General features: G+C 47.6%; 5 protein-coding genes across 5 annotated transcripts; 2 read left to right on the top strand and 3 right to left on the bottom strand.

Annotated features, from left to right (window-relative positions):
• Positions 1-230: 230 nt before the first annotated feature.
• SCP_1301340 (predicted protein) lies at positions 231-2,825 on the bottom strand (the record flags this gene model as incomplete). The annotated part of the gene is made up of 6 exons (XM_027763431.1): positions 231-257; positions 310-415; positions 481-1,179; positions 1,242-1,397; positions 1,457-1,880; positions 1,940-2,825. 6 exons carry the CDS (start codon positions 2,823-2,825, stop codon positions 231-233), a joined length of 2,298 nt encoding a protein of 765 aa, XP_027619232.1.
• Positions 2,826-4,821: 1,996 nt separating this feature from the next.
• SCP_1301350 (hypothetical protein) lies at positions 4,822-5,202 on the bottom strand (the record flags this gene model as incomplete). Its single annotated transcript, XM_027763432.1, has 1 exon — positions 4,822-5,202. The coding sequence occupies one exon, from the start codon at positions 5,200-5,202 to the stop codon at positions 4,822-4,824; it is 381 nt and encodes a 126-aa protein (XP_027619233.1).
• A 465-nt stretch (positions 5,203-5,667) lies between these two features.
• SCP_1301360 (Alpha,alpha-trehalose-phosphate synthase [UDP-forming] 1) lies at positions 5,668-7,906 on the top strand (the record flags this gene model as incomplete). Its single annotated transcript, XM_027763433.1, has 5 exons — positions 5,668-6,371; positions 6,710-7,085; positions 7,136-7,363; positions 7,424-7,621; positions 7,676-7,906. 5 exons carry the CDS (start codon positions 5,668-5,670, stop codon positions 7,904-7,906), a joined length of 1,737 nt encoding a protein of 578 aa, XP_027619234.1.
• A 459-nt stretch (positions 7,907-8,365) lies between these two features.
• SCP_1301370 (Replication factor C subunit 5) lies at positions 8,366-10,128 on the top strand (the record flags this gene model as incomplete). Its single annotated transcript, XM_027763434.1, has 11 exons — positions 8,366-8,386; positions 8,450-8,515; positions 8,592-8,702; positions 8,801-8,895; positions 8,968-9,065; positions 9,130-9,311; positions 9,372-9,508; positions 9,571-9,739; positions 9,803-9,877; positions 9,950-10,027; positions 10,084-10,128. 11 exons carry the CDS (start codon positions 8,366-8,368, stop codon positions 10,126-10,128), a joined length of 1,077 nt encoding a protein of 358 aa, XP_027619235.1.
• Positions 10,129-12,439: 2,311 nt separating this feature from the next.
• SCP_1301380 (reverse transcriptase-RNase H-integrase) lies at positions 12,440-17,269 on the bottom strand (the record flags this gene model as incomplete). Its single annotated transcript, XM_027763435.1, has 2 exons — positions 12,440-13,038; positions 13,252-17,269. 2 exons carry the CDS (start codon positions 17,267-17,269, stop codon positions 12,440-12,442), a joined length of 4,617 nt encoding a protein of 1,538 aa, XP_027619236.1.
• Between the last annotated feature and the right edge of the window lie 9,228 nt (positions 17,270-26,497).

Raw genomic sequence — 26,497 nt, forward strand, 5'->3', positions numbered from 1 at the left:
GGTTCCATGTTCTGATTAACGAGGTGAAGACGATCACTTCCGGGAATGGATTCTCTGATTTCTCAAAGGCGGAGCAATTGCCAGGGTGGAGACACAGGATTCCAGGGGAGTAACTTGCAACCGGTCATCCGACGATGCTTTGTTCTCTGTTCCGAGTAGCAGCTGACCGCATTTTGTGAGGAAACTTCACACCAGCACCCTATACCAAGTAGTCAGATGTACCATGTGATTCACGAAGGATGTAGGAATGTTTGTAACTGTGGAGTTGTCAGGAAAGTATCGCACTGAGATTGACCGTAACATGCTCACGTATTCTTCATAATGATGCAGTACCTCCCGCAACTGCTTCCTCGAGATCTCTGCTCTGAACAGAATTTCGTCATCCGTGCATTTCCCGTCGAAATATTGGTTGATCCTTACGATATACACCACGTACCATCAGTAAGTAACCTGCATTATTAAAAGAGAATAAGCACCCACTGTTCGAACCGCCGCGCGATATCCGTATCCTTCCCATCTGACATGGCTGCCAGCCACCGCCGCTCCAACGGCGTCGCCCGTGCAGGATCATAAATCATCGACGCATGCGGGTTCCGCCCCTCTCCGTGAAACCAGTCCTCCCACTTAAGATCCTCTGTCCCGGACGACACAAACTCGTCCTCATCCTCCTCGCGGGTTCTCTTCTCCTCACGCGCAGCTTCGCGCCGTAGGGACCGGCTCTGCTCTTCCTTCGCGCTCGCAGACGCCGTCCCAGACAGCCTCCGAGACACTCTGCGCGCACTCCTTGGTGAGAGGGAGAACCAGTTCGCGACGGGGCTAGACTCGGGTACCTTCGCGAGCTCGCCCTGTTCGACGTGCGGCTCGCGTTCCTTCGCGAGTTTCTCGCGCTCGCGCCGTGCACGTGCGAGCTCCCACTCCATCCGCACGCGCTCCTTCAGCGCCTCCGTCGCAACGATGCGGATGCGTAGGTGCAGCGTCAATAGCAAGTCCCGCTTGAGCAGCCAGACCACAACGTCATGGTACAGCGGTATTAAACTCTTCGACCGCACGATTGTTGCGAAGAAGTGGTTCGCGCCTTGACGGTGTTCTGCCATTGAGACCATCGAGAGCAGTTTTGGGAGAGGGGGCACACTGGCTTGAGAGAAAGTATTGCTGAAGTCAGATGTGAGTTTTGACAACCTGAAGAAGAACCGCATTCCGCCGGGGTAAGAACAGGTATTGAGCATAGGTAGCTCACTCACGGAGCACTGAAATTTTGCGGGACCGCAAAGATCGTCTTCAGTCCCGGATGCACGATGTCCACCAACTTGGCCCTCCGGTGGTGTACGAGCCAACGCACAATGGGATATACCTGTGATTCAAGGTCCCAGTCCAGTAAACTTGCCATGTCAGCCAGCCTAGGCGTAAGTTAGCATCACTGAAGGCGACCCAGCTCCATGGCAACAAAAAAGCATACGAAAGAGTGATTGAGGCTAAGTCCAGAAATCTGATCAGCTGTTCCGCAACCTCTCTGTCCTCCATCGTGAGCTGCGGTGCTCTCAGCCTCATGTATAGCTCGTAGGCCTGTTCGTCGTCGTCATCGACAAGGAGCAGACTCTTCCATGGCGTAAGGGCAGGCAACCTCTGCGCAAAGCTCATGTCGGGGCTCCACGCGTTCGGTATGCTATACTCGTCCTCCTGTTCCACATCATCCAGGCTGGTGTCGTCGTCAGCATGGAGAAGAGAGTCGAGATAAGGAGGCAGCTGCAGCTCAAGCGGAATGTCGTGGATCGTCACACGAGCTATCGAGCCTTCCTTGATGGCTTCGTATAGCGTCTTCATTGCTGGCGCAAGAGATGAGCATTGGAGAGCCTCGGCCATGTAATTTGAAAATGTCTCTCCTACAGTATCCTTCAGCGCGCAGTAATATAACACGATGAACTGGACGCGTAAAACAGACCTCTCGTGATGAAATCATCCTTCAGAGCACCAAGCGTGTCGCATTCCGTCTCGACAAAGTTATGCAGGATCTGCTCTTGATAGAGAATGGCAGTTATGGTGAATGCAATTTGTTCATAGACGGTGTCATAGTACTTCCACAGACTTCCAGATGCAGCGGAGGAAGGATCGGGTCTATCTAGGATGAGAACGAAGTGGAAAGTCTGAAGCCAAGCGGTGTCCGGTACGGGGCGTCTCCCTTCGTTCGTTTCAGGCGTAAGCGACTTCTCCAAAGACGTCTGTGATTCTCCCTTCTTCGACACTCTCCCTCGCGGGGCCATCTTCACCTTGTCGGCTTTGAACCGCCATGCACCATCAGGCTCGGCACAGACAGGATGGCCGATAAACGCAAGATCATCTACAAGCAACTCGAATTTTTGATGGCACATAGAGCTCTGCGGGCATAGCAGCCCAGCAAGGAACTCAGCATTGTATCCAAGCAACTTGTCGTACCCATCATCGGGCGAGGTACCTTTAGAGACATCCAGTGAATATCCGTCGTTCGCCTCCTTTGATGGCGACGCCTTCCTGGAGGAAGGGTCAGAGCGGGAATGCGAGAAAGATAACGACCGGTCTCGGTTGATATTGGGTCGCTTCCAGATGTACTCTTCGTCCTCTCCGCAATATATGGTGTCTGGACAAACACAAACGGGAACATCGTCAGATGGAGCGTCAGAGGCGTTGCTGGCTCGCCAAGGATTATCCCCTTGAGCGCACGTCACGTCGTGAACGGGCCGAGGACGTGCAAGCCTAGGTGGCGATTCGGGAGATGGGGGCCAGCGGTACACGAGACTGGAGCCCTTGGCTGAGGATGTGACGAACACTATCGCCAACAGTGTTTCACTCATCGGTCAAAAAGCTGGTCGAGAACGTCAGCAGGGTGAAACCTCTCCCGGTGTTCTGCAATGATGAACTCGGAGAGCACGAGCTGACCAATTGGAAACTACGAGCCCATTTATCCACAGAGATCTTACTTGTAAGAGAGAACGAAGTGGCAAGAAACAAGCGCCCACATTTCTCGGTCACGTGCCTATCTCAGGCTACAGGCATCAGCAACTTGCCACTTGTCATGATTCGTGCCTCCGACACATTGCGCTGGTACGACGCTCTGCAGAGAGTTTCTGGAGTCATCAGCGGACCCGCGCCGAGAACCGATTTCTTCTTTGTTAGAATTGAACAGAGTTGTGTGCGCTCGCATCATACCACGGTCCAGTGAACATGAATTATAACGTATTTCCTCTTGGATAGTACTACTAATACTCCGGACATGGTGTGTGAATCTGTATTTGGCGTCACTGATTTATTGTCAAATCCCGCATTCAAGCTATGCGTGTATACGCATTCGTGTGTCATCTGCTCTGTCTAGATCCTCCGCGAAGTATCCACGTCGGCTCTTCAGTGCCAAAATGTGTATTTTCTGCAAGTAGCAATTGCCACCGCCGTCGCAGAAAATGGAGATGAAGAAACGTTGCCAGTCTCCCCACAGGGTCGAGCGCAACACTCACAGTCGCCAGAACAGAAGCCTAAAACAAAAAATGGCGTCGCCCGTTGACCGTGAGCGAGTGGTGTGAAAGAACACTGTTGACAGCATCTAAAGAAGGTGGCACGAGTGTCAGCCACAGGCTCGCAGAGGAACTCAGTCGGGCAGAAATAGAGATGGCAACGTTGTATCAGACTCACGGTTCCTTTACTGCAGAGGTGAAGAGGAACCATGTGAGAAGGCGAGACTTTGAAGAAAAATTGCCAGATGTAAGGTGCGAGATAGCTTCCCCCGCTGTCAGGAAGCAACGAGGTACTTATCCCGAAGAAAACGTAACGGTCCGGACAGTGTGCATTGCAAGCACTGCCCATCCTCGGGGGAAAATGGGCTCACCTCGAGGAACTTGTCATTGCGCCCCGTTCCATGCCGAATACGGGGGTCATCTCGCGATTCTGCGTTTGATCAGTGTGGAGGAGGCAGCACGTTTCCCAACTCAAACCGAGGGAATGCTCACGAAAGAAAAGAATCACCGATTCGCAGTCTTAGATAGAACGTGCCCTCGCATCTCGACGAAAGCGGACGAATGCCGCAGATACTCGCGGGAACTCGACAGAAAGAATGCTCGCCACCCAAATAAAATAAAAGGATTCATCACTGGGCACGGCGTAATGTCGGACTTGTGGTATCGTTCCGAGGGAAATCAAACGAAACGGATTATGATATCATGTTGATCACAACGCTCACGGAATGTAACAGTAACCAGAGCTAGACAGCCAAGAAAAGTTGTAAAAGAGCCAGATATTACAGACGATTTACGATAAAGCAAAGCATCGCGCAACCTCAGATGCACGCTGATTCCCATCCGGCCTTCGATGCTGCTGCATCGAAGACAAATGGTAATCAGCGTGGACAAGAGGCTGCTACAGAGGTAAGCATAATCGATATCGGCGCGCTGGGAGGCCGAGGCACTCGCACACATTTAGCGACAAAACTCTGACAAAACCAAGTAAAGCGAGAGACACAGGGCGACGGGGGTGTGGACAAAAGGCGGCAAGAGTGGAGGAAAGGCCGAGGTATATCGGTCGAGATAGCTCGTCCTCTCTGCCTACCCAATACCACCCAACGTGTCGACATCGTCCGGCGGGCTGCGCGGGGAGAAAGCGACGAGGAAATGAGAGCATGCAGGAAGAATTTTCTGCGCGATCGTCCGCAATCAATGGCAATCGTTCTCCGTAGCTGTGTTGAGACGGTTCTGAGAGCACAGTACGTACGATCACCTCCGGCATCGCTTGATCCTTACGTCGTAGCCCTCGTGGCGTGCAACCGTCTTGACCCGTCACCGTCTGCGATGTGTCGAGCAGCGATCACTCGGATGTCCCGAGCTGTGCTCTCCAAGGCGGGGGTATCTTCAGCCGACTGCACATGCACGGCGCCGGCACTGTGCTCTCTTCTATCTTCTCTTCTTGTGGAGTGTTGTCAGACGCGAAGCCTGCGGCCCTCTTCTCAGCAGACCCTGCCGCATCCATGGAAGAAATCCGCATACGGGCCGCTGCCAGCGTGTAGGGTGCACGCTCCGAGACGATGGCATACAAGAGGGTAAGTACTGTCAAGAGTGAAAGCGGGCCAATTATGGAGAAGCAGGGAGGGGTAGAAGCTGCCAAGGATGGATAGCCTTTATGCATGGGCTTCGCAGCACGTCTGGAAGGCCAGACTGAAGGGTGAAGCTCACGCGAAAGGGGGATCATCGATCAGGTGCGAGTGGGCACAGATAACTCGGGGGACTGGACAGGGCGAGAGGGCAGCAGCGACCAGGGATGAGGCTTACGTGGAGAAGCAGGTGCACTTGCGGTTGCGTCAGCGGAGTAGGAAAAAAGGTTCAGTAGAGGGTTGTACGTACGGATAACTTGGCCGATAGCAATCCCGGGGTGATGATGTCGAGTGAGAGCAAGCAGGGGAGATAACGTAGGACGTGTGGCTACAAGCGCGCGCAGATCGCTGTACGAATGCGGAGGTGGGGAGGGGGACCGGCATTGGTGGGCCGGGAGAGGCAGTCTCGGGCCAGCGATGGGACGGGCGATACGGCCGGTGATTCGTCGGCGACGTTCTCGGCGGGGCGATCGTCGGCCAATGTTTGTGGGCGGGCCGGGAAGAGTCGGAGGAGGAGCCAGAAATGGAAGGACGATCGCCTTACTGGGCTTGCGACGTCATCGATGGGCCGGTACAAGATGGACCTCCTAACCCTAACGGACGCCATGGCTCTGCCCCGCCCATCCATGTCCGCCCTGCCCACCTCCCCCGTCCTCGACCTCGACGCCGCCGGGCATCTCATCGTCGTCTCCAATCGCCTCCCGGTCACCATCAGCAAGGATGCCGGCGGCGAGTACCACTTCAAGATGTCCTCCGGCGGCCTCGTCTCCGCCCTCTCCGGCTGCAAGAAGACGATGTCCTTCACCTGGATAGGCTGGCCCGGCTTCTTTATTCCGCCCAAGGACAGACCGATCGTCGACCGCCGTCTCATGGACGAGTACTCCTGCCAGGCCGTCTACCTCGACGACGACGTCGCCGACCGCCACTACAACGGCTTCTCCAACTCCATCCTCTGGCCGCTCTTCCACTACCACCCCGGCGAGATGAACTTTGACGAGGAGAACTGGCTCGCCTACCGACAGGCCAACATGGCCTTTGCCCAGGTTATCCTCAAACAGCTCATCCCCGGCTCCATGGTCTGGGTCCAGGACTACCACCTCATGCTCCTCCCCATGCTCCTCCGCACCCTCATCGACCACGTCAACGTCTCAGACCTCGACCGCATACTCGACGGCATCGAACTCAATGATGTCCACCGCACCCGCATCCACAACGTCAAGATCGGCTTCTTCCTCCATACTCCCTTTCCCTCCAGCGAAATCTACAGGTGTGTGCCCATTTACATCCTCTATGGGGCGTGTCCTCCCTGTCCGAGTGGGTTGGGTTAGGGACCGCGTAACTTTCTCGCATCTGCTGGGCGCCTTCTCGTGATGCTATATGCAGACGCGCCTGGAACGTGCAACCGTGCCGACTTCGCTCGGTCCATCCGCGTTCACCATCTTACGCCGTATGTCACGTCAGACATCCCCCCGGCGCGTCGTCCATACGTTCTATCGCGTCCGACGATGCCCACGAGCGCCTTGCCTATTCCGATCGCGGACCGAGCGGAACTTTCTCGCATGCAGTAGTGCTCTTCTCCACCGTGTACTGACACAGCCAACCCAGAATTCTCCCAGTCCGGCGCGAGATCCTGCTCGGAATCCTCTACTCGGATCTCATCGGCTTCCACACCTACGACTACGCGCGGCACTTTCTCTCCTCATGCACGCGCATCCTCGGCCTGCCGACGATGCCGAACGGCGTCGAGTTCGAGGGACGGCTCGCGCACGTCGGGACGTTCCCCATCGGCATCGACCCGTCCTCGTTCATCGACACCCTGAAAAAGGAGAGCGTGCAGAAGCGCATACGGCAGCTCGAGAGGCGCTTCGACGGCGTCAAGGTCATCGTCGGCGTCGACCGCCTCGACTATATCAAGGGCGTGCCCCAGAAGCTCCACGCGCTCGAGCTCTTCCTCACGCAGCACCCCGAGTGGATCGGCAAGGTGCGCATCGCACCCGTGTTCGTCTGCGCTCACCGCTGACGCTGGTACAGATCGTGCTCGCGCAGCTTGCGGTGCCGTCGCGGCAGGACGTCGAAGAGTACCAAAACCTGCGCGCGACCGTGAACGAGCTCGTGGGCCGCATCAACGGCCGCTTCGGCACGGTCGACTTCATGCCGATCCACTTTATGCACAAGAGCCTGCCCTTTGACGAGCTCTGTGCGCTGTATGCCGTCAGCGACGTGTGTCTCGTCAGCAGCACGCGCGACGGCATGAATCTCGTGAGTCCCCGCCCCTCGCGGCCCTACGCAGCAGATCCTGACGAGACCTCGGCGATGTAGGTCTCGTATGAGTATATCGCGTGCCAGCAGCAGCGGCAGGGCGTGATGATCCTGTCCGAGTTTGCGGGCGCGGCGCAGAGCCTGAACGGGAGCATCGTCGTGAACCCGTGGGACTCGCAGCAGGTCGCGGACGCGATCTTCGAGGCGGTCACCATGGACGCGGAGACGCGCGCGGAGAACCACCGGAAGCTGTTCAAGGTGCGTTTTGCCAGCCCGTCCTCGCTCGCTGTACGTCCCTGATCTGCGGTGCAGTACGTGAACAAGTACTCGGCGGCGTTCTGGGGGACGTCGTTCGTGCGCGAGATGACGAAGCTGCGGACGGAGGACGCGGAGGGCCCGCCGCCGCCGTCGCCGCAGGCGCTCAAGAGCGGGCAGGCGGAGCTGCATATCAAGCGGGAGGACGTGCGCGGGAGCACGATCGTGGACGGGAACGTGCCGCTCACCCCGCCCGTGAACGCGCTTGCGCCCGCGAACGCCGCGTAGCGCCTGAAATCCGGGGGTATTGTTATTGCTGTGTATGTGTTTTTTGAGTGTACAGCTAGGGGGAAGGGAAGGAATTGTGTAGCGAGCTTCTCTGGTCTGGTCTGTTTTGTTTCTGTTGTTGTCGGCTGCGCTCATATCCCGCGCCGTTACTGAAGTACTATTCGATACTCATTTACTACTTATGCGCAATTGTCCTGTAGGTCGTTCGAATTAGCAATGTGTTTTAGCATTGTGTGGTCGAGTGTGTGGCTAGCTTGCGCTTGTCTGTGGTGGTGGTGCTTTGCTCGGCGACTTGAGCTACGGAGATGTCATTGGCGCCCGACGCGGACGGTCACGGTGTGACGTACGCGTTTCATCTCCCACCACCACCACCACCCTCACCATCCGTACTGTGCTTCCGTATTCCATCTTCGTTTCCAGACACTGTCAATTTAGATAATATATCCGAGACATATATATATGTCGCTCTGGGTAGACAAGGTCCGCCGCTCTCCCCCGCGTATGCAGTGTCCGCGCTCGCTCACTCATGCCACCTCGCCGCAGCACCGCCCACGCTCGCTCGACGAGCTGCACTACCATCCCGATCTGGGGAAGCGGCTGCGCGCGCTTGTGAGCCGGTGACTTTTGGTTTTGGTGATGTAGGGTTTGCTCATTTGGCGCGTTGGTGTGGCTCCCTCGTGAACAGGCTGCGTCGGGCGACTTTCCGCACATGCTGTTCTATGGGCCCTCGGGCGCGGGGAAGAAGACGCGCATCGCGTGCACGCTGCGCGAGCTCTTTGGGAGGGGCGTCGAGAAGGTGTGCCGTTTTTTCCTTTTCCGTTTGACTCCTCTCTCCCCCCTGCCTGCTCCACTTTCTGCGCCTTCTCGTCCGCGGCCGCTGATGCGCGAGTGCAGCTCAAGATCGACCAGCGGGTGTTCATGACCCCCGCGCGGCGGAAGCTCGACGTGAACATCGTGCAGAGCAATTACCACATCGAGATCACGCCCAGGTGCGTCCCGCTGCCGTCGTAAACTTCTCGAGGGGCATGTGTCGGTGCTGACGTGCTGTGTGCGTGAACTAGCGAAGTGGGGAACTACGATCGGGTGGTGATCCAGGAGCTCATCAAGGAGATCGCGCAGACGCAGCAGGTGGACCTGAGCGCGCGGCAGCGGTTCAAGGGTGCGTCCAGACTCTGACTCTGATTTTTGACCCTAGTCTGATCGGGCGTTTCGGCGCGGTGCAGTGGTGGTGATCAACGAGGCGGACGCGCTCACGCGCGACGCACAGGCGGCGCTGCGGCGCACGATGGAGAAGTACACGTCCAACATGCGCCTCGTGCTCTGCGCGAACTCGACCAGCCGCCTCATCGCGCCCATCAAGAGCCGGTGCCTCCTCGTGCGCGTCGCCGCGCCCAGCTCCGACGAGGCGCGTCCTTACCCACCTCCACCCTCCCCTGCTCACTGTTTTTTTTTGTTTTTGGTGCAGATGGTGGAGGTCTTGCAGTATGTCGCGAAGCAGGAGGCGTTCGACCTCCCGCCCGAGACCGCGCTCGCCATCGCGGAGGACGCGGGCGGGAACATGCGCAAAGCCGTGCTCGTGCTCGAGGCGCTCAAAATGCAGTCGTCAGTCCTCCCTCCCCTCCTGCCTGCTGCTGCCACTGCGTCACTGACGGACCGCGGTGCAGGACGGACCTGTCGAAGCCGTTGGACATCGCGAAGCCGGACTGGGAGACGTACTGCGCCAAGGTCGCGGACATGATCGTGCAGGAGCAGTCGCCTGCGCGTGTGATGGAGGTGCGCGCGAAGCTGTACGAGCTGCTCAGCCACTGCATCCCGCCGACGGTCGTGCTGAAGGTGCGTTCCCGCCTGGTTGCTGGAAAGGGCTGGTCTCACGCTTTACCCGTCTGTCGGCGGTAGACGATCGCGGACCGCGTCGTGGACCGCGTGGACGAGAGCTTGAAGGCGGACATCATGCACTGGGCGGCGATATACGTGCGTGCTTTTCCCCGCCAGCCTTCTGGAGGTTGGGGTCCTGTACTGATTGGGCCTCGGGCGTGCCCGCAGGAGGTGCGCATGCGCATCGGCAACAAAAAGATCTTCCACCTCGAGGCGTGGGTCGTCAAGGTCATGAGCCTCTACAAGGTGCGCGCGCTGCTGGGACCGCTTTTTCGCTCGGTTCTTACTCACTCGTCTGATAGCATTTCTTCTATGGCATCGACATGGGTGCCTTCGATGATATGTAGTGGGCCCTTTGGGTGGCAGCCGGTGTATGTAGCGCGGCAGGACGATGTATCTGTATCCTTGTATCTTACTAGTGAACTTGGACTTGTTTGTTGCAGGAGGCCTGGGGATTCCCAGAGATCGGAATGTTGGTGCATCCCCGAGCTGCTTCACAACTCTCTGATATTGGGTATTTATCATGGGATGCTATATACACACTGTGAATTGATCCTGCGAGACGGTTCAGCAACAACAGGCAATATACTACGTCTCTGCGTTCAGCCAATCAAGCTTCATGATTCATGAACAATGTCTACAAAGGTGTAGTGTCAAAAATAAATGCATGAGGTTACGCGGTAACGGTCGTCTGTACAGGTCATGAATTCACTGGCCTTGAGCTTGAACGTTGACGCTCCTCAGGAAATTGTCTCCTGGCTTTCCCCAGCCGACGCTCTTCGTCTGGGCGGAACATGCACGGACAGCCGATACCTTGCACTCCGACGTGCGTTGTCCCACGTGAAGTTACTTCAAATGAAGATGGTGGAGAACTTCTGCGATTATCTCTTGAACTATGCCCGGGCCCTCCCCTGAGCGCTCTGGATATGCAGCTTGAGATTCCTCTCTCCGGCATTGGCTATGGGTCTACTAAACGGTCCCGGCATGGATGAGTTAGCAAAACATGCCCCAGATTCCTCCCTGTCCTATATTCTTGGTCTTCTTGCAGATGTCTTGGCAGATACCACACAGCTTACCCACCTATCCATGTCTATGGCACAGGGAAAACTCTGAAGATGTTACAGCCCCTCAAGAGCAGTTCTTGCAGACGGGTGATGTTGTGCATCAGGAAAACCTAACTTTTACTTAGAGGTGTCCTTATGTGACTTAAATGCACTTATGGGCCTTAAATAAGGTAAAAAAGGACAAAAAGTCTATAAGTCATATTTCCTTAGAGGCTTAAAAGTCGACTTTAGGAAACTTATAGGCCTTAAATAAGGTAAAAAAGTACAAAAAGTCGGACTAAGTGCCATAAGTAAAAGTCGGGTTTTCCTGGTGCCATACGCGCTGTACAGTGCCCTCTTCACCTGGTCGTACTTACAGTGCTGGCGCACAGGCAATAGGTGTAGTACTAGTGTACCCAGACATAACTGAGTTTGAATTGATATACTGCATTTAGATGGAGGACTTACTTGATATGGTGGTGGTGTAACACAACCAAACAAAGCTGTAAGTTGAGGAACCAGCTTGAATGTATTGCAACTCAAATTGCGGCTCTCGTGCTCTTTCTTCACACCTGTTTGCCACCTGATAGGCAATTCCAGTGTACAAGCTTAGTGAATATACTGTTTTCTTCTTTTTCTTCTTATAATTCACTCCCAAATTTGTGCAGCAACCAGTTTGGAAAATTTCCATGAATTTATTCAACTCCTTGCCTATAGACTGCTCATTGGACCTTTTGACTACTTGTAACTTGCTTAGTATAATATGTAGAAGTGTGGTGTACAGTATGCAGATTTTTTTCTGAGTGATTTACCTGCAGAATTGAATATTGATTCTTATACATGGACTGCAATCTCTGCATTTCTTGTGGGTATACAATGATTGTCTTGCCCACAGGGCAAGGAAGAAAATAATTGTGCACATTACCACTATAATTTTTAGTGTAGGGAGGATTGTGCACAGGGCATCATCAGAGACTGAGTTGAGTAACAGTTTTGACATATGGAGAATTTGCATGTTCAGCTGTGGAGAATTAATTTTATGACTCAATTCCTATGCAATGTTCTCTGATGTAGTAGTGCAGACATACTGACAGACACTCACAGTATCACTGGACAGCCTAAGTTCATAATAGCATGCACTGTTTGGTGAGTTTTCCTCTTCATTTGAATTAATTTGAATTAATTTAATTAATTTCCAGAAGACTGCTACATCTATGGCCTGATGGAACCCTGCTAGGGTTTGGGACCCCTAAGCAGAGAACATGAATGGTGACTCTTAGTCAATCTGAGACGTAAATTAGATGGGACTGTATTCATCGAAGTCCGAGCGCTGAAGGGAGATACGTAGCGTACGCGGATCTATCTCGATAACAGAGGAGGAGCGGGAGCAAAGTGTAGAGGTGGTGATGATGGTGCGGAAGTAAGTTGAACCGATGGCGCGATAACAGATATGACAAACATTGTGACAATATGCGTAAACAAGAATGTGGCGTCGTAAGCTGCACGCTTACACCCTTTCGGCGACTAAATCAAAAAGTAAGTAAGAAGGAAAATGGAGAAACAACATCAACCGGGCGCCGACATCGGGTGCATTAAAAAACCCAGTGGGAAAAAGCTACCGTGTGGTTGGCCCATCCCCACCCGATGCTATCCAATGATCCACCACTTTGCATTCATCGAGTTCGGATGCCGCAATCCAATAATCGTGTTCAGGGCCATAGCCAGACCAACGAACGAGATATTGCCAACTGCGACCACGATGTCTTGAGTCGATGATGGAGTCAACGAAGTATTCCTTAAGCCCATCGGGGGTGACGAGTGGGCCGGGGGGTATCAGTTTGCGGGATGGGAACAGCGACACATCATTCTCGTGGTATGGCTTGAGTTTGGAGGAGTGGAAAGTGGGGAAAATGTTGGGGTCATTTGGCATGTCGAGAGTGAAATTTGATGTCTCGGGATGAATGTTAGTAATAGTGTACGGTCTGTCGAAATGAGGAAAGAACTTAGCGGCGCATCGCTCGCCCTTTTTCTTATAGGTGGATCTCCTATGAAGGATTGACAGCATGACGCAGTCGCCTAGTTTGAAATTATGCTCCGACGCGCAGTGTAGGTTAGCGAAATGTGCCTGATGGAGCTTAGTGGCCAGGAGATTGTCCTTGGCTTCAGCGACGTCGAGTTGTATACGCTCGATGATTTCGCGAGCATCAGTTTTGGCTGGAGACAGGTCAGAGCAGTGTGCCGGGACCAAGGGAGGGATGATTCTCGGTGATCGACCGAGCCGCAATTGAAAGCCAAAGAAACCGGTCGAAGCGTGAACAGAGTTCATAATATCAAAATGAACGCGAGGGAGTGCACGGACCCAACCCTTCTGGTTACGACGGACGTGATATCAGATGAGTTGGTTGACCATTTTGTTAGAATGTTTACTTATGCCGTCGGTCTGTGGATGATATGCAGTGGAAAGCTTGAGGGTGACTCCCGTCAACTTGTGAAGCGCGTCCCAGAATCGAGAGATAAACAGCTTGTCGCAGTCAGAGACAAGGTCTAGGGGTAAACCATTTTCGCAGTACCAATTATTGAAGAAAAGAACTGCCAATTGCTGTGCTGTGATCGTGGTGTTTGTCGGTATGATACGCATGTCAGAGTGTAGACGGTCTGTAATGGTCAAAATGCAATCATAGCCTTCATCGAGAGGTAGTGGACTAATGAAATCAAGCGCAATGCTGTCACCGTGATCATCGGGGATAGGCAGTGGATGGAGAGGCCCGGTGGGATGCGACATCCTTGACTTGTTGCGCTGACAGTCAGAGCAGGAGAGAATGTATGCGGTCTTGAGGTCGCGCCGCATATTCAGCCAGTAGTAAGCATCTCGGAGGAGGGCATATGATTTATCTGCGCCAAAATGTCCGGACACATCATGCGCAAGGCGGAACAAATTCTCGTGCAGGTCGCTGACATGATGGATGACTAGCTGGTCACCGATATACCAAAGTCCATTGGCTTCCTGTACGCCGAGGGATTGAGGTGCACTGTTTATTAGTTTGATGCAAAATTCGTCAGTGGTGTATCCGAGGCAGATTTCATCAAGCACCGTGGTGTCCGTTGTGATCGAAAGAACAGCATTTACAGAAGTAGCATTCCAAACTTCATGTGTTGGCAAGTTGGAGCGTTCATCAGGGAAGATATCTGGAGGCAAGTGAGACAGAGCATCCGCGACCGTGTTGTCTTCTCCATGGATGTAGACAATGGTGAGATCGTATTGCGCCATGAACTCCTGCCAACATAGTTGGCGCCTGGAGAGGTCTCTTTGAGAATCGAAGTTTTCTAGCATACGATGATTAGTGTAGACATAGACCAGCATACCCATGAGATCTGCACGCCACTTCTTAAGTGCGCGGATCACCGCGAGCAGCTCCTTCTCATGGATTGGGTAATTCTTTTCTGGACCTTTGAGCTGCATGGAATCAAATGCTACGAGACGGGCTTGTTCCCAGGTAGGACCAAAGGACAATGTTGCTCCGGTCTGCCAGTCGCTAGCATCACAGGTGATGTAGACATTGTTGTTTCCCGGATTGTTGTGATCGATGACGGTGAGGCATTCACGACTCACGATAAGGGCCTTGATTGAATCGAACACAGATTGGTGAGCCTCCATCCAGTCAGGGAAGGAGCATTTCGCATCTTTTGTGGTCAGCGGCATTAGCACACAGGTGTGATCTGCGAGCTTTGGCAAAAAGGCAGCAATGTAGCAAATGAGGCCGAGAAACGAGCGAACATCCAATGCAGATTTCGGACGTGGCCACACAAGAATCTTATCCACTTTGAAAGTTTGCGCTTCAATGCCATTTGCCGATATGCGATGACCGAGGAAATCGAGCTGTAATACGAAAAACTTGCATTTCTTCGGGTTACAGTAGAGACTCGCAGCACGGAGTGCACTGAGGATAAGACATACGTGCTCGGCATGTTTATCAACAGAATTTGACCAAATAATTATATCATTGAGGTAAATGTGGCAAAACTTGCCAAGGTACGTGCGGAGTGCAGAAGTCATCCGCTGTTGGTGTATTGGAGGAGAGTTACGCAGGCTCATAGACATCGCGAGCCATTCGTAGAGTCTCAGAGTTGTTGTGACAGTGGTCAAGTGTACGTCGTCTGGGTGAACTCTGGTTTGGAAAAAGGAGTTAGTCATGTCCATCTTACTCCAGATTTTTCCTTTGGTGCAATCTGAAAGGATGTCCTCGACCTGTGGTAATGGGTGACTGTCAAGTACAGTGTTAGCGTTTAGGGCACAGTAATCATTAACCCACTGTGGTAAGGCAGTTGGGTCTGCCTTGGGTACCAGAAAGGCAGGTGATGCGAACGGGGAATTTGATGGACGTATGCGACCAGCCTCAAGATGTTCATGTATCAGAGTGGACCATGCTTCCTTATACTTGTGCGGTGTGCTGTATGAGCATGTGGTGAGGGTGTGTGAGGTGTCCTTTAATTTAATACAGCAGTAAACATTCGTAGGTAGCACGTCAATATGTGGAATGGGGGAGAAAATGTCAGAGAATTCAGCGACGATTTCCTGCCCAAGGTTAGCAAGACATTGCGATGTGGATAAAACCTTGAGTCTTTGTCGCACAGCAGCGACAATGTGTGGGGTGGGTGTTATTGTGTGCTGCTCACGGTCATCTCTATGTGTCGCACAAGTAGTCTTTAACTCAGCTGAGATGGCCTTGCGGGTTTTGCATACATTAATGAATTGTTCTTTCAACGTAGTGCGACGAGGAGGTGGTGGTACAGGGGGAGCTGGGTGTAACAGGTCAAAGCCGGAGTCTTTACAAATTGCAGTACGAAACTCGTGGTCCACAATGATGTGGTTGTGATGCAGAAAAGGGAGACCAAGGATGACAGGGGAACAAAGACCGGGTGCAATAATAGCGCAGATGACACGCGATGACCAAAGAGAAGACAGATCATGTAATGATAGCTTTACCCATTCACGTAATTCGACGATGACTTTCTTTCCTCCATTCTTCATTGCAAGTTCGACATGTTCAGGTACTGGCAGTCTGCGACGACGCAGCCCTAGCGACGTGACATAATCATCACGAATCAAGACTGTGTGAGAACCATTGTCAATAAGTGCATCAATAGGGAGAGGAACAGAGACGGCAGGTCCTGTGGCGATGCATGACCAGCGAAGGTGCGGGATATGGAATGGAGCAAGATCATTGTTTACAATCGGAGCAGACACAGAGGTGCACACGCCACGATGGGTGGAAATGATGTTGCATGTGGTGCTTACTGATCGTGAATCATCTGATCCTTCGTCCTTGAGGACGTTGGACACATTGGAGGATGGTCCGGAGAAGTTGAAATGTGAAGATCCCATTACTGCGGTGACAGGGTGCACAGCGGGAACAGGACTAGCTGACTGTTCACACGATGACAAGGTGGAGGCGACGACGGCAACGGTGTGTGTGTGAGATGTCTTGGCCATGTTGACGTCTTTCTGCGTGAGTTCGGTATAGCCGACGGGGCTAGGAAAGTCGTTGGGGCAATTATTGGCACGGTGGCCTGCGAAGAACTTGCAGCAGTGAAGGCACCCATCGTTATCGAAAAGTAGTGCACGTTCCTTTGCTGTAAGTTTCAGAGCACGTTTGAGCTCCGACTGCGCGATGTTGGCAGTGGAGGCTGTGTTTCCACGGCGGGAAGGCTCTCCAAGGGGTTGTACCCGACGAGTTTGGTCACGTCTAGACCCTGCGATACATTCGAATTCTTTGATGTCCTCGTGATAGGCTTTGTCGACGTGTTTGACTTCACTGAGCCACTTGGGGAAATCGATGACAGCATTGACCTTTTCTGCATTGCAACGCTTGGCAAGATGCTCTGTCATTCCGGCCTCGATCTGGTGGCGCAGCTTCTTCTCATCAAGGTGAGAATCAGTTCCGCTGAGTAGAGAGTTCTTCGCCTGGACTTTAACTGCAAAATCCCAGAAAGTACTGCTGCTCTGTGATATGCCAAGGAGTTCGCGACACGTGGTCTCTTCCCAATGTTCTTCAAGGTAGTTGGTGCGAAACTTGGTCATAAATTCCTTGAATGTGAGTGACTGTATGCACGCGTGGTCAGCGGCAATCCAATCGTGAACGTGAGAGTCCTTCAAGCCCACGATGATCTTGCGGACTTGGACATTGTCCTCGATCGACTTGTGGTCGAAGTACCCAAGGCAAGCGTGTTCATACTCTCTCATGACATCGGGGGTAATGTCACCCGGTAAGAGAATGGGAACCTTGGTTGGGGCGAGGTGATCAATGGAGGCTGCATTCAGCATGTTCATTGTCGGGTGCGTGTTGTTATAGCGCGATGTCAGTGAGGAGTCAGATTCGGAGGACAATGATGATACGATGGAATTACAATCTGGTGCTGATGGCGGTGCACTGTGTGCATCGATCATCGGAGATGGAGTTCGTTGTTCTGAGATGGAGGACAGTGGAGAGGACGGCGTAGGTAGTAGTGACCCGCGAGACTTGTTTGGCGCTCGGGCGACACTACAGCTCCGCGTCTGCAGTGGGGTTGATGAGGACGGTGTGCGGCGCGACAGTTTGTCTGTTCAGTGCGTTTCCGTAGTAGGGCAGTGATGTCTTTGGATGTCTCGTCGTGCGCGCCGACTTGACTACAGTAACAGTGGTCTGTGTCAGTATGCACACAGTGTGTGCCAGAAACGGTGTAGCATACAGTCACATGGAAATTTAAAAAAACTGGAACCCTGCTAGGGTTTGGGACCCCTAAGCAGAGAACATGAACGGCGACTCTTAGTCAATCTGAGACGTAAATTAGATGGGACTGTATTCATTGAAGTCCGAGCGCTGAAGGGAGATACGTAGCGTATGCAGATCTATCTCGATAACAGAGGAGGAGCGGGAGCAAAGTGTAGAGGTGGTGATGATGGTGTGGAAGTAAGTTGAACCGATGGCGCGATAACAAATATGACGAACATTGTGACAACATGCGTAAACAAGAATGTGGTGTCGTAAGCTGCAGGCTTACACCTGAGTGCCACAGTGCTTTGCACATGAAACTGCATTCTTGATTCTGTAAAAGTTGTTTATTATAGCCAAATAGTCACAGCATGTCACACCAAAATTATTTTGTTTTGTACCATCAGGATTACATCATCCATCATGACACTGCACTCTGAGAGGTAGACAGGCTGTGAAGACTGTGCCTAGGAATGGCTCGAGATGAGCTAGCATTCAAATTGGATGTTTTTACAGTATGTACTAGGGCTATGGGTGCAACAAACAACCAAGTACTATAAAGACCTGACTGTTCTCTTTATACATTTGCTCCCAGGTCCATGCACAGTATGTTGTTTGGTCATGTCTGACCTCAAACAGAGAGATCTGGAGTTGCATAGCTACACACACAGACTGAGGCTCACAGGCTAGCAGATAGTTATGATTTTGAGATCAACTAAATAGATTGGGCAGAGGGTCAGTAGGAATTTCTGTTCAACAGCTATAGTCCTCATATACACAAGCTCAGGAGCTCTAGGTAAATGTCAGATTCAAATAGTACTGTGCAGTACATCACGAAAGGGATGCTAGCAGTAAGTGGTTGAGCAGTTGAGGAGGTGCTTAGTAGCTTACATGGTGTGTGCTGGTAGTTTGAATAGGTTAGAGTTTGTTACATATTTGGCTGAAACAAACAACTTTTACGAAATCGGGAACACAGTTTTATGTGCAAAGCACTGTAGTCTGCTTCAATTGGACAGGGTCAGACCACAGTATATGAATTCAGGATCTTCCAAAAAGTTGATCTCAGAAATGGGTACATAAATCTGGCATCTATGACATGTTGCACGTAGAGAAGTTGTCCGACACTTCAGAGTATCTCCCAACTCTGCCTCTTAGGTTGAACTTAATCACTAAAGGGTTGTACCTAAGAGGCTCTTTTGGCACGGTCTCCCAGGTCCTTTTTTTAGAGTCCTGTTCTAACCTTGAGAGAGTCCTAGACCTGGCTTGTCCCAGGACTGGGAAGTATATTTTGAAACTTGGAAACAGAAAATGGACCAGTTCTGTCCCATAGTTTTCTCTTATCCTATGAGCTTCCCTGTATATTGTCACATGTCACACAGTGCTAGGTCCTAACATAGGACATCTCAGTGTGGGGACATTATATCTTAGCTTTATTTTTGATAATTATAACATCAATATATAGCTCTCTTTCAGACATGAATATACTAATAGATCACTTATAAATTTTATAATAAAGAGACATTTTACATTTTTTAATGATATATCTATGAAAGGTCCCAGTATAATGGTGACATTCCAACTTTGGAATGTCTTATAAATTCACTCTATGTTCTATCTCTAGTATTTCATTCTAACACCTTTTAAGTATGAGACTATAGAGAAGATAGCATGCAGATTCAGAATATATCATTCAATCTTACATTGAAGTTTCATATTGTCTTATTTAAAATGTATTTTGTATTTTATCAAAAGACATTCAGTAGTGAGCCTTCAGTATTGACACAGCAAATGGACAATATGCTCACCCACATTCTTTATTATGAGTGTCTTTGACCCTTATGCTTTCATGTTTTATAGCTTTGAGAGGTCCCAACTATGGATCATCTCAAAGTTAAGATGGGATGGTCCAATGTTCTCAGGAAATGATCTCTTTAGATAAATGGTTTATTATACTATTTATCTAAAAGGTTTTAGAATGAAACACTAGAGATAGAACATAGAGTGAATTTATGGAACATCCCAAAGTTGGACTGTCACCATTATACTGAGACCTTTCATAGATATATTATAGAGGTTGAGTTGGGAGGTATACTGAAGTGAGTTTCTCACTTACTTTTTTAAAAAGCTAGCATTTGACTAGGTCACTTTTAAAAAAGAAGATCAGATATTTTATATAAGGTTTACAACTTGCAAGGCTCGATGATCTAGTGGTCTAAAGCATGAGTTGAAAATATATCATGTAACTTACAATGAGGTTGAGAGTTCAATCCTAACTAGTGTTAATCATTAAATTGTGTTTTGTAAATGATCTTCAGATGATGTTTGAAATTATCTCAGGATGATCTGAAGAATTATCTCTACTTCTTAAACATAATTCTTATCTCTGCTTATTAGTCATGATTCTTATCTAAAATCACTATTTATGACCACAAAGAATATCTTTACTAACTGACATCAATATAAAAAGGGTGTATTTCGAAGTTTTGAGTATGGAAAATGAAAGAGAATGAGTGCTCGCATTCAACAGAAAAAAGTAATTTCAAAATTAAATCAGAGATTGCATTAGCAGATAAAAATAGTGAAGTATTAATCAAGGTTTGAACTTTTCCCTGAAAGCTAGAAGATAATTGAGGTTCACTGTAATTATTAGTTAAAGAAATGGATGTAGGAGGTAATGTAAAAGTGGGTAGAGAGAGATAGGAGATAATATAGAGAAGAAATTTATTAGCAGGAATGATAGTCTCTTGCGATTATGAGCAATTCTCATCAAGTTCTTGGTTTTCTTTTCCTTAATTATCAGGGCCATCAGCTCTAGAAGGTTAGGCCCTGCTGAGCTGCTAGAGTCTGATCTGGACTAGATCACAAATGTATCTTTGTTAGCTGCACCTGTGGGAGTAATAAAGCTGGTCATAGTAAGAGATCTAGAAGATTGGAGGGTAGAAAAAAGCAAGACCAAAATGAGGGCATATAACATGTGGAGAGAAATGAGATGTGATGAGGTGTTCACACTTCTTACTTAGAGAAAGTGTACATAGTATCTAGCATGGGTATTTTATGAGTCTGACAAAATATACCCACACCCATACCCATCACATGGGTATGGATTTTCCATGAGTTGGGTATGAGTTAGCTATAGGTCAGTATGGGTCTCGACCCATCATGGGTATTCCATGGGTTGCAGTGTGGGAGTCATAGTACAATAGCAGTATGCAAGTCTTTGTGCCATTACCTGCCATGCTTTTGGAGTGATGAAATGGATCTTCTGAGCTGTGTGTGATACCAGATTTGAATTATCTAATAGAGGTACTGTACAGTTATGCTACCACCACATTTCTGGAACCCTATGTCTATAATAAATCTGTAAGATGGCCTATGAGTTTCCATGAGTTACTCACTGCTGACTCACACCCATACCCATGGAGATCCATACTTACAACCCATGTGGGTTGGCAATACTCATGTCATACACTAAGTGCACATAAACCTTATAAATAAAACATACATGTTGCCTACCTTTTAGTGGACATTGCACTTATAAAGCCTGTACCTAATCAATATTGTACTCACAGGCTCACAGATGCTAATGGAGCATTCATCTGCATAGTCAAATATGTACACTCAATATCTGAGACAGAGACTTATATATCATGTGTTAAGTCTCACAGAGGCTCACAATATATCAGAGTTAGGTGAAACTTTTTTAATCAATAAAGATCCATCAGGAAACACACTTTTGCTCTAGATTACTCTGAGTATGAACTTTCTCAAAGTAGCTCAGAGCAGCTCAGAGTATCTCAGAGTACTTTAGCACAGCCTGAGCTATTTTTAGAATTTGAGCTTTTTCTAGAGCACCTTACTGAGTTCTGCATATCTCACAGATTATTCATCTGGAAAAACACTATTGTTTTAGATTCTATATACTTTCTCAGAGTGTCTCAGAGCATCTTAAAGTATCTGAAAGCAGTTTGGGCAATTCTAGAAATTTCAGACTTTCTCAGAATATCTCAGCAGCACTCTGAATGACTTTGAGATACACATAAAATTTACAGTATCTATAAAATGTTCTGAGAAATAATCTGTTGCATTTATAAGGCTGTTATATTTCACCCTTTACTTTATATGATAGTTTGCATCATAACATATTTTGCTTCTGCTATTTAGCTATTATATTATTTTTAACTCTTTGAGTTTATAAGTGAGAGTATTTGCACTTGTGTCTTTTTGTGAAAGATGAGATTATAATATTGTTGAATTGTAAAGTATGTACTGAAGATGTGATTACATCAGGAAAAACACCTTTAATGACATGTTACTCTAAGAGCATCCTAAAGCACTCAAAGCACTTAAAGCACTCAGAGCACTTAGAGTGCTCTCAAAGAAAGGTCTTTTAGGCAAATTTCCCAGGTATTCCTAGAGTGCTCTTAAAGTACATCTAGGATACTCCTAGAAAGCACTCAGAATTCTCTTAAGTTGTTCTTATATTCTTTTAAATCATTCTTAAGGAACTCTCAAGTATAGATATTAGAAAAATAAATAAATAATCATTACACTACCTAGATTAGCAGTGGGTACCAAGAATCATCTGAGTTTGAAAGTTAATTCTTCAACTTGTGACAGACGAGAATGGTGTCTTGGATAAAACACAAACCAAAACAAAATCCTCCTGAGGTCACCGGACTTGAACAAAGTCGGGAAATATTCCTCAGTGTATTCGTTGTAGTAATCGCTTGGTTATCTGGTAGTAATCAAGTGTGAGAGTGTGTGTGTGAGTAAGAGGGAAAGACTGTCTTATAATAAGACAGAGAGAATGACCAAGAAATAAGTGACCAAGTTGACAGATGACCGATTGACAGATGACTGAGTTATGACTTCCTTGATGCCTATAATGCTATGCCTGAATAACACTGTATTCAGGTAAGTATGAACTTGAGTATATACCGACTACTGGGTTGAGAAGAATGCTCTGTAACGTAAGAGCAACAATTTTCCTCTGAAAGTCCAAGTGGACTTCCAGGGTTTATATACTAAAGAAGGTGGGAAAATCTAAATAATAGAAAAGCGCCTTTAATAGAAATAACAATAGAAAATGTGATAATAGGAGTGTGAGTCATAACAATAAGAAATGACTCTAGATAAAACAAAAGAGAGTGGGGGATAATAAAAATAATAAAGACAATAGAAACCTACCTCGCTATTGTTCTTTTAAGTGGCAGACATTAGTCAGCAAAGATGACCAAGCACTTCAGTGACTAAAACAGACAGAGTAATAGTGCAAACAAGCAGTGATCGATATTTGAGTATAGTACTTGAACGTGTGTGAGTGGAGAGGTTGAGCAAGTGAGACAGCGAGTACAAAGAAAAATTCCTCGTCAATCCTAGACCCGCAATGTTCCCTTCCCACTGGATCTCTCAGCACCGGCTTCTTCCTGGTCTCCAGCGCATGTAAAGTCTAGCTCATAAGCTTCGCCATAAAGACGAGCTCTGGCACGCGCAGCCTTGGCAGCTTTGGCCTTGGCTTTCATCGCCTTCTTGTTGGCCTTGGCCTTGGATCGCTCTGCTTGCCAAGCTTGATATCTAGAGTATTGCGTTAGTTATGCGAGTTTTATATTGAAACATGTTACACATCTGTCACTTGTCATCAGCTAGGATTGAACTCTCGACCTTAAAGGTAAGTATAGTATAAGCATGCTTTACATTGTGTTTAACTAAGCTACCCTCTTATAATAGGCATAGTTTGCCTAAGTCTCTTTAGCAAAATCTCATATATATGTATATATATTATATGAGTGTAAGTTTATAAGCAGATATAGTGTAGTGGCTAAAGTGTCTAATGTTATTTGATCATCAACAAACAGACTGACAGTTAAAATGGAATACAGCTATGAGTAAAAAGTATAGACTATTTTCATCTCTTTGACAGGATTTGAAATAAAGTCCAACTATATTAATCATAATTTATGACATTTGGCATAAATTTTCTTTATGCATGGTAAAAGTGGTGATGTAGCTTCATGATCGAAAAGCAGCTAATACTCCATTTCCGATAAGAGGTTCTCTGATCAGTGGACATGTTAACTGGATTTTGCAGAACTCTTTCTAATAAAGTACCTGTCACCCAGACACACAGGCATATCATATATCTAAGTATGCAAGGAAATGGTGTCCTTCACCTTTATCTGCCCTGCGCTCAGATATTAGCATCAAGTTCAAAATTTGTATGTTATTCTCACTAGTAGCCATAGCTCTGTTAACTATGAAATATTCTTCTATATATAACAGCACCCTTCAGGATAAAAATGGAGAGACAATCTAAGCTAGGTGGAGCTAATACTACTATAAGGAACCTGACACTTGTAGCACCTGATTTTATGACGTTGGCTGTGGAACAGTCACAGTGTATTGCATTATTCTTATTCATTATGACAGATACTGAGAAAGCCTTTATTCTTAGAAATATTGCAGGACATTCTAATAATGTTTCTAAGTCATCTAAAAGTAATCCTCAACATCATGACAATAATATTTTTCAACTGTGAGTCTATATGTATTATTTTCAAGGATTCTCATGTGTATTGACATATTAATACCATCACAAGTTTTAATAAACAGAAAGTCATTGCCGCAGCTGATAATATCACTAAATCTATTGCTACCTAACAAGTCTAAGATATCATAAGCTTCTGCAAAACTCAATTGGTCATATTAGCTGATATAAAACTCTTCTTTGTCAGTTGTTCATTTGCCTCTATAAATATGCAGACTCGCAAGGTACATTGTTTGCATTCACATAAACCTTATCACATTTGAGCCAGTAATCCTGGCAGAGCTGTTGAAGCACAAGACACCCCTGTAAGATGCATTTCAGGTGAGTGATATGCCATAGAAACTAGCATTTAACTAAGTTTTCACCTTAAGTTCAAGAAAGCTGATCAGTCTTTCTATACGAAAAACATACTAGATGTGAACTACCAGGTATCATAAACTCATATAGCCACAGTGATACACATGTTCTCTAGAATGAATCCTGAACTCCAACAGGATTTTTATATTATAGTGTATCATATGTGACCAACTTTATTGTTAAACTGATGATACTGAGTATATTTAAACATTAAATGTCAGACCTACATCATGCAGCTCATTCTGCATGATGTCATATATCCACTCTGTTTCATGACTGTACTAATGATGATCTTCTGCATATTATGGATGTGGAAGTTGTATAAACCAAAATATCCCACAGGTTGAGCAGTTCATTGCTGAGCACCATCTATTCTCTGCTGTCGCAGGCTCTCCACAAGCGAGTAAGAGCTGGGCTGTTGTAGGAAAAGTGACTGATGTCATGCTAAATTTCGTAAACATGCTTCTCATAGCACAGGATCAGAATCAGAGGCAGGGTAGCAACGGCTTGTGCAGTGACTTTGCATGGACATAATAATTGCATGAATTGGACTGGCTTACCTGTGAGGACTAAGTGTTTGAAATAATTCATGAAACTGCATTGTGCATCTTACATAAATGTCAAGGTCAAGATCATTATTTCTTTATCATAGTGAGGCTCTTTGCACTCTAAGCTCACAAAAAATTCATTTAGGCCATGTCTCTAGACTGTTTGCAAGCATGCATGGAGATTCGCCATGGAGGTCAGCCATGAGATGAGAAGTAATGAAGAGGAGAGAGCGATGAGACAACGCACTGCAGGCACGAAATAACTGATGATATCAGAGATTTGTAATCAGAGAGTCAAATTTTATTTTCTTTAGTTTTGACTATCTGAGTCATGTATTTTTCACCATTTTATCGACCACTTTTGCATCTGTTATTGTTTTTCCATTCATGTATAAAGCATTACTGGAGTTTGTAAAAGAACATCTATAGTCCTTAGATGCCAATACAAACATGTAAATTTGTCGACTTTAATGACTCTCATATATAAAACTTGTTTCTCAAAATGTACATCACACCACCAAGATCACTTGTAATAATAATAATTATAGTTCAATAACATTAGGAGTTGTCACACTAGTACAAATCTATGCCAGTATCTTCATCTTTGACTTTAATGGTCATCATATTTCTTACCCCACCCTACCAGCTCCTCAGGCCATCACAAAATTCACACAAGCTGATATTTGTGATAGTGCCTGAAAGCATCAATGCAGTTGTACTTGGTCATAGCAAAAAGGGTTGAGTATGCTGAGTTTCACATTAAAGATGACACTTAATTATTTTCTGTTACAAGCTTGTGCATAACTGCATGAGCACACACATTTCACATCTTGATCTGCTGGCTCAGCTGTCCACCCATAAAGATGGCTGAGTGTTAAATAGATCATTATAAAACTTGCTTGGAGTGAGCTGATGCTAATGTATGGCAAGAACAATTTCTAATTTTAATATCTATAATACCTACACTTCTAATATATGTATGTACTCTCTTTTTTTGCACTTATCATTCAAAAGTATTACAGTTGTACATTTTAATAATTAAACATACATTTTGCTATGTTACAATCTAATACAGTCATGTTTTAACATATACTACAACAGAACTAACCTTTGATCTACACTTTGTCAGTGCTATTGAATCCATACTCACTAATTATCCCTCTAGTATACAAGTCTGCCCAGTTGTAACCTCATCACTAAACTAGACACTTTCAGTCTTTGTAATAATACATGCAGTAAAGTGGAATCTACTATAATAAACTATACCACAAATTCTATACTTCTGATCCTGCAATTCTAACTCAGATTTTCAGTTAATCTGCAGACTGTTAGTGATAAAACACTGAAAATTTGACAAAGACTCATGTTTTAGATTATAAAACAATGTACCATTACAGTTAGAACAAACATGCTCAAAGCATCTGGCAAAATTTGGATCCAGCCAGTCTGTACTTGATCTATTCTTATAGGACCCA

Source organism: Sparassis crispa (assembly GCF_003851025.1).
Source record: "Sparassis crispa DNA, contig_000012F, whole genome shotgun sequence".
Taxonomy (NCBI): Eukaryota; Fungi; Basidiomycota; class Agaricomycetes; order Polyporales; family Sparassidaceae; genus Sparassis; species Sparassis crispa.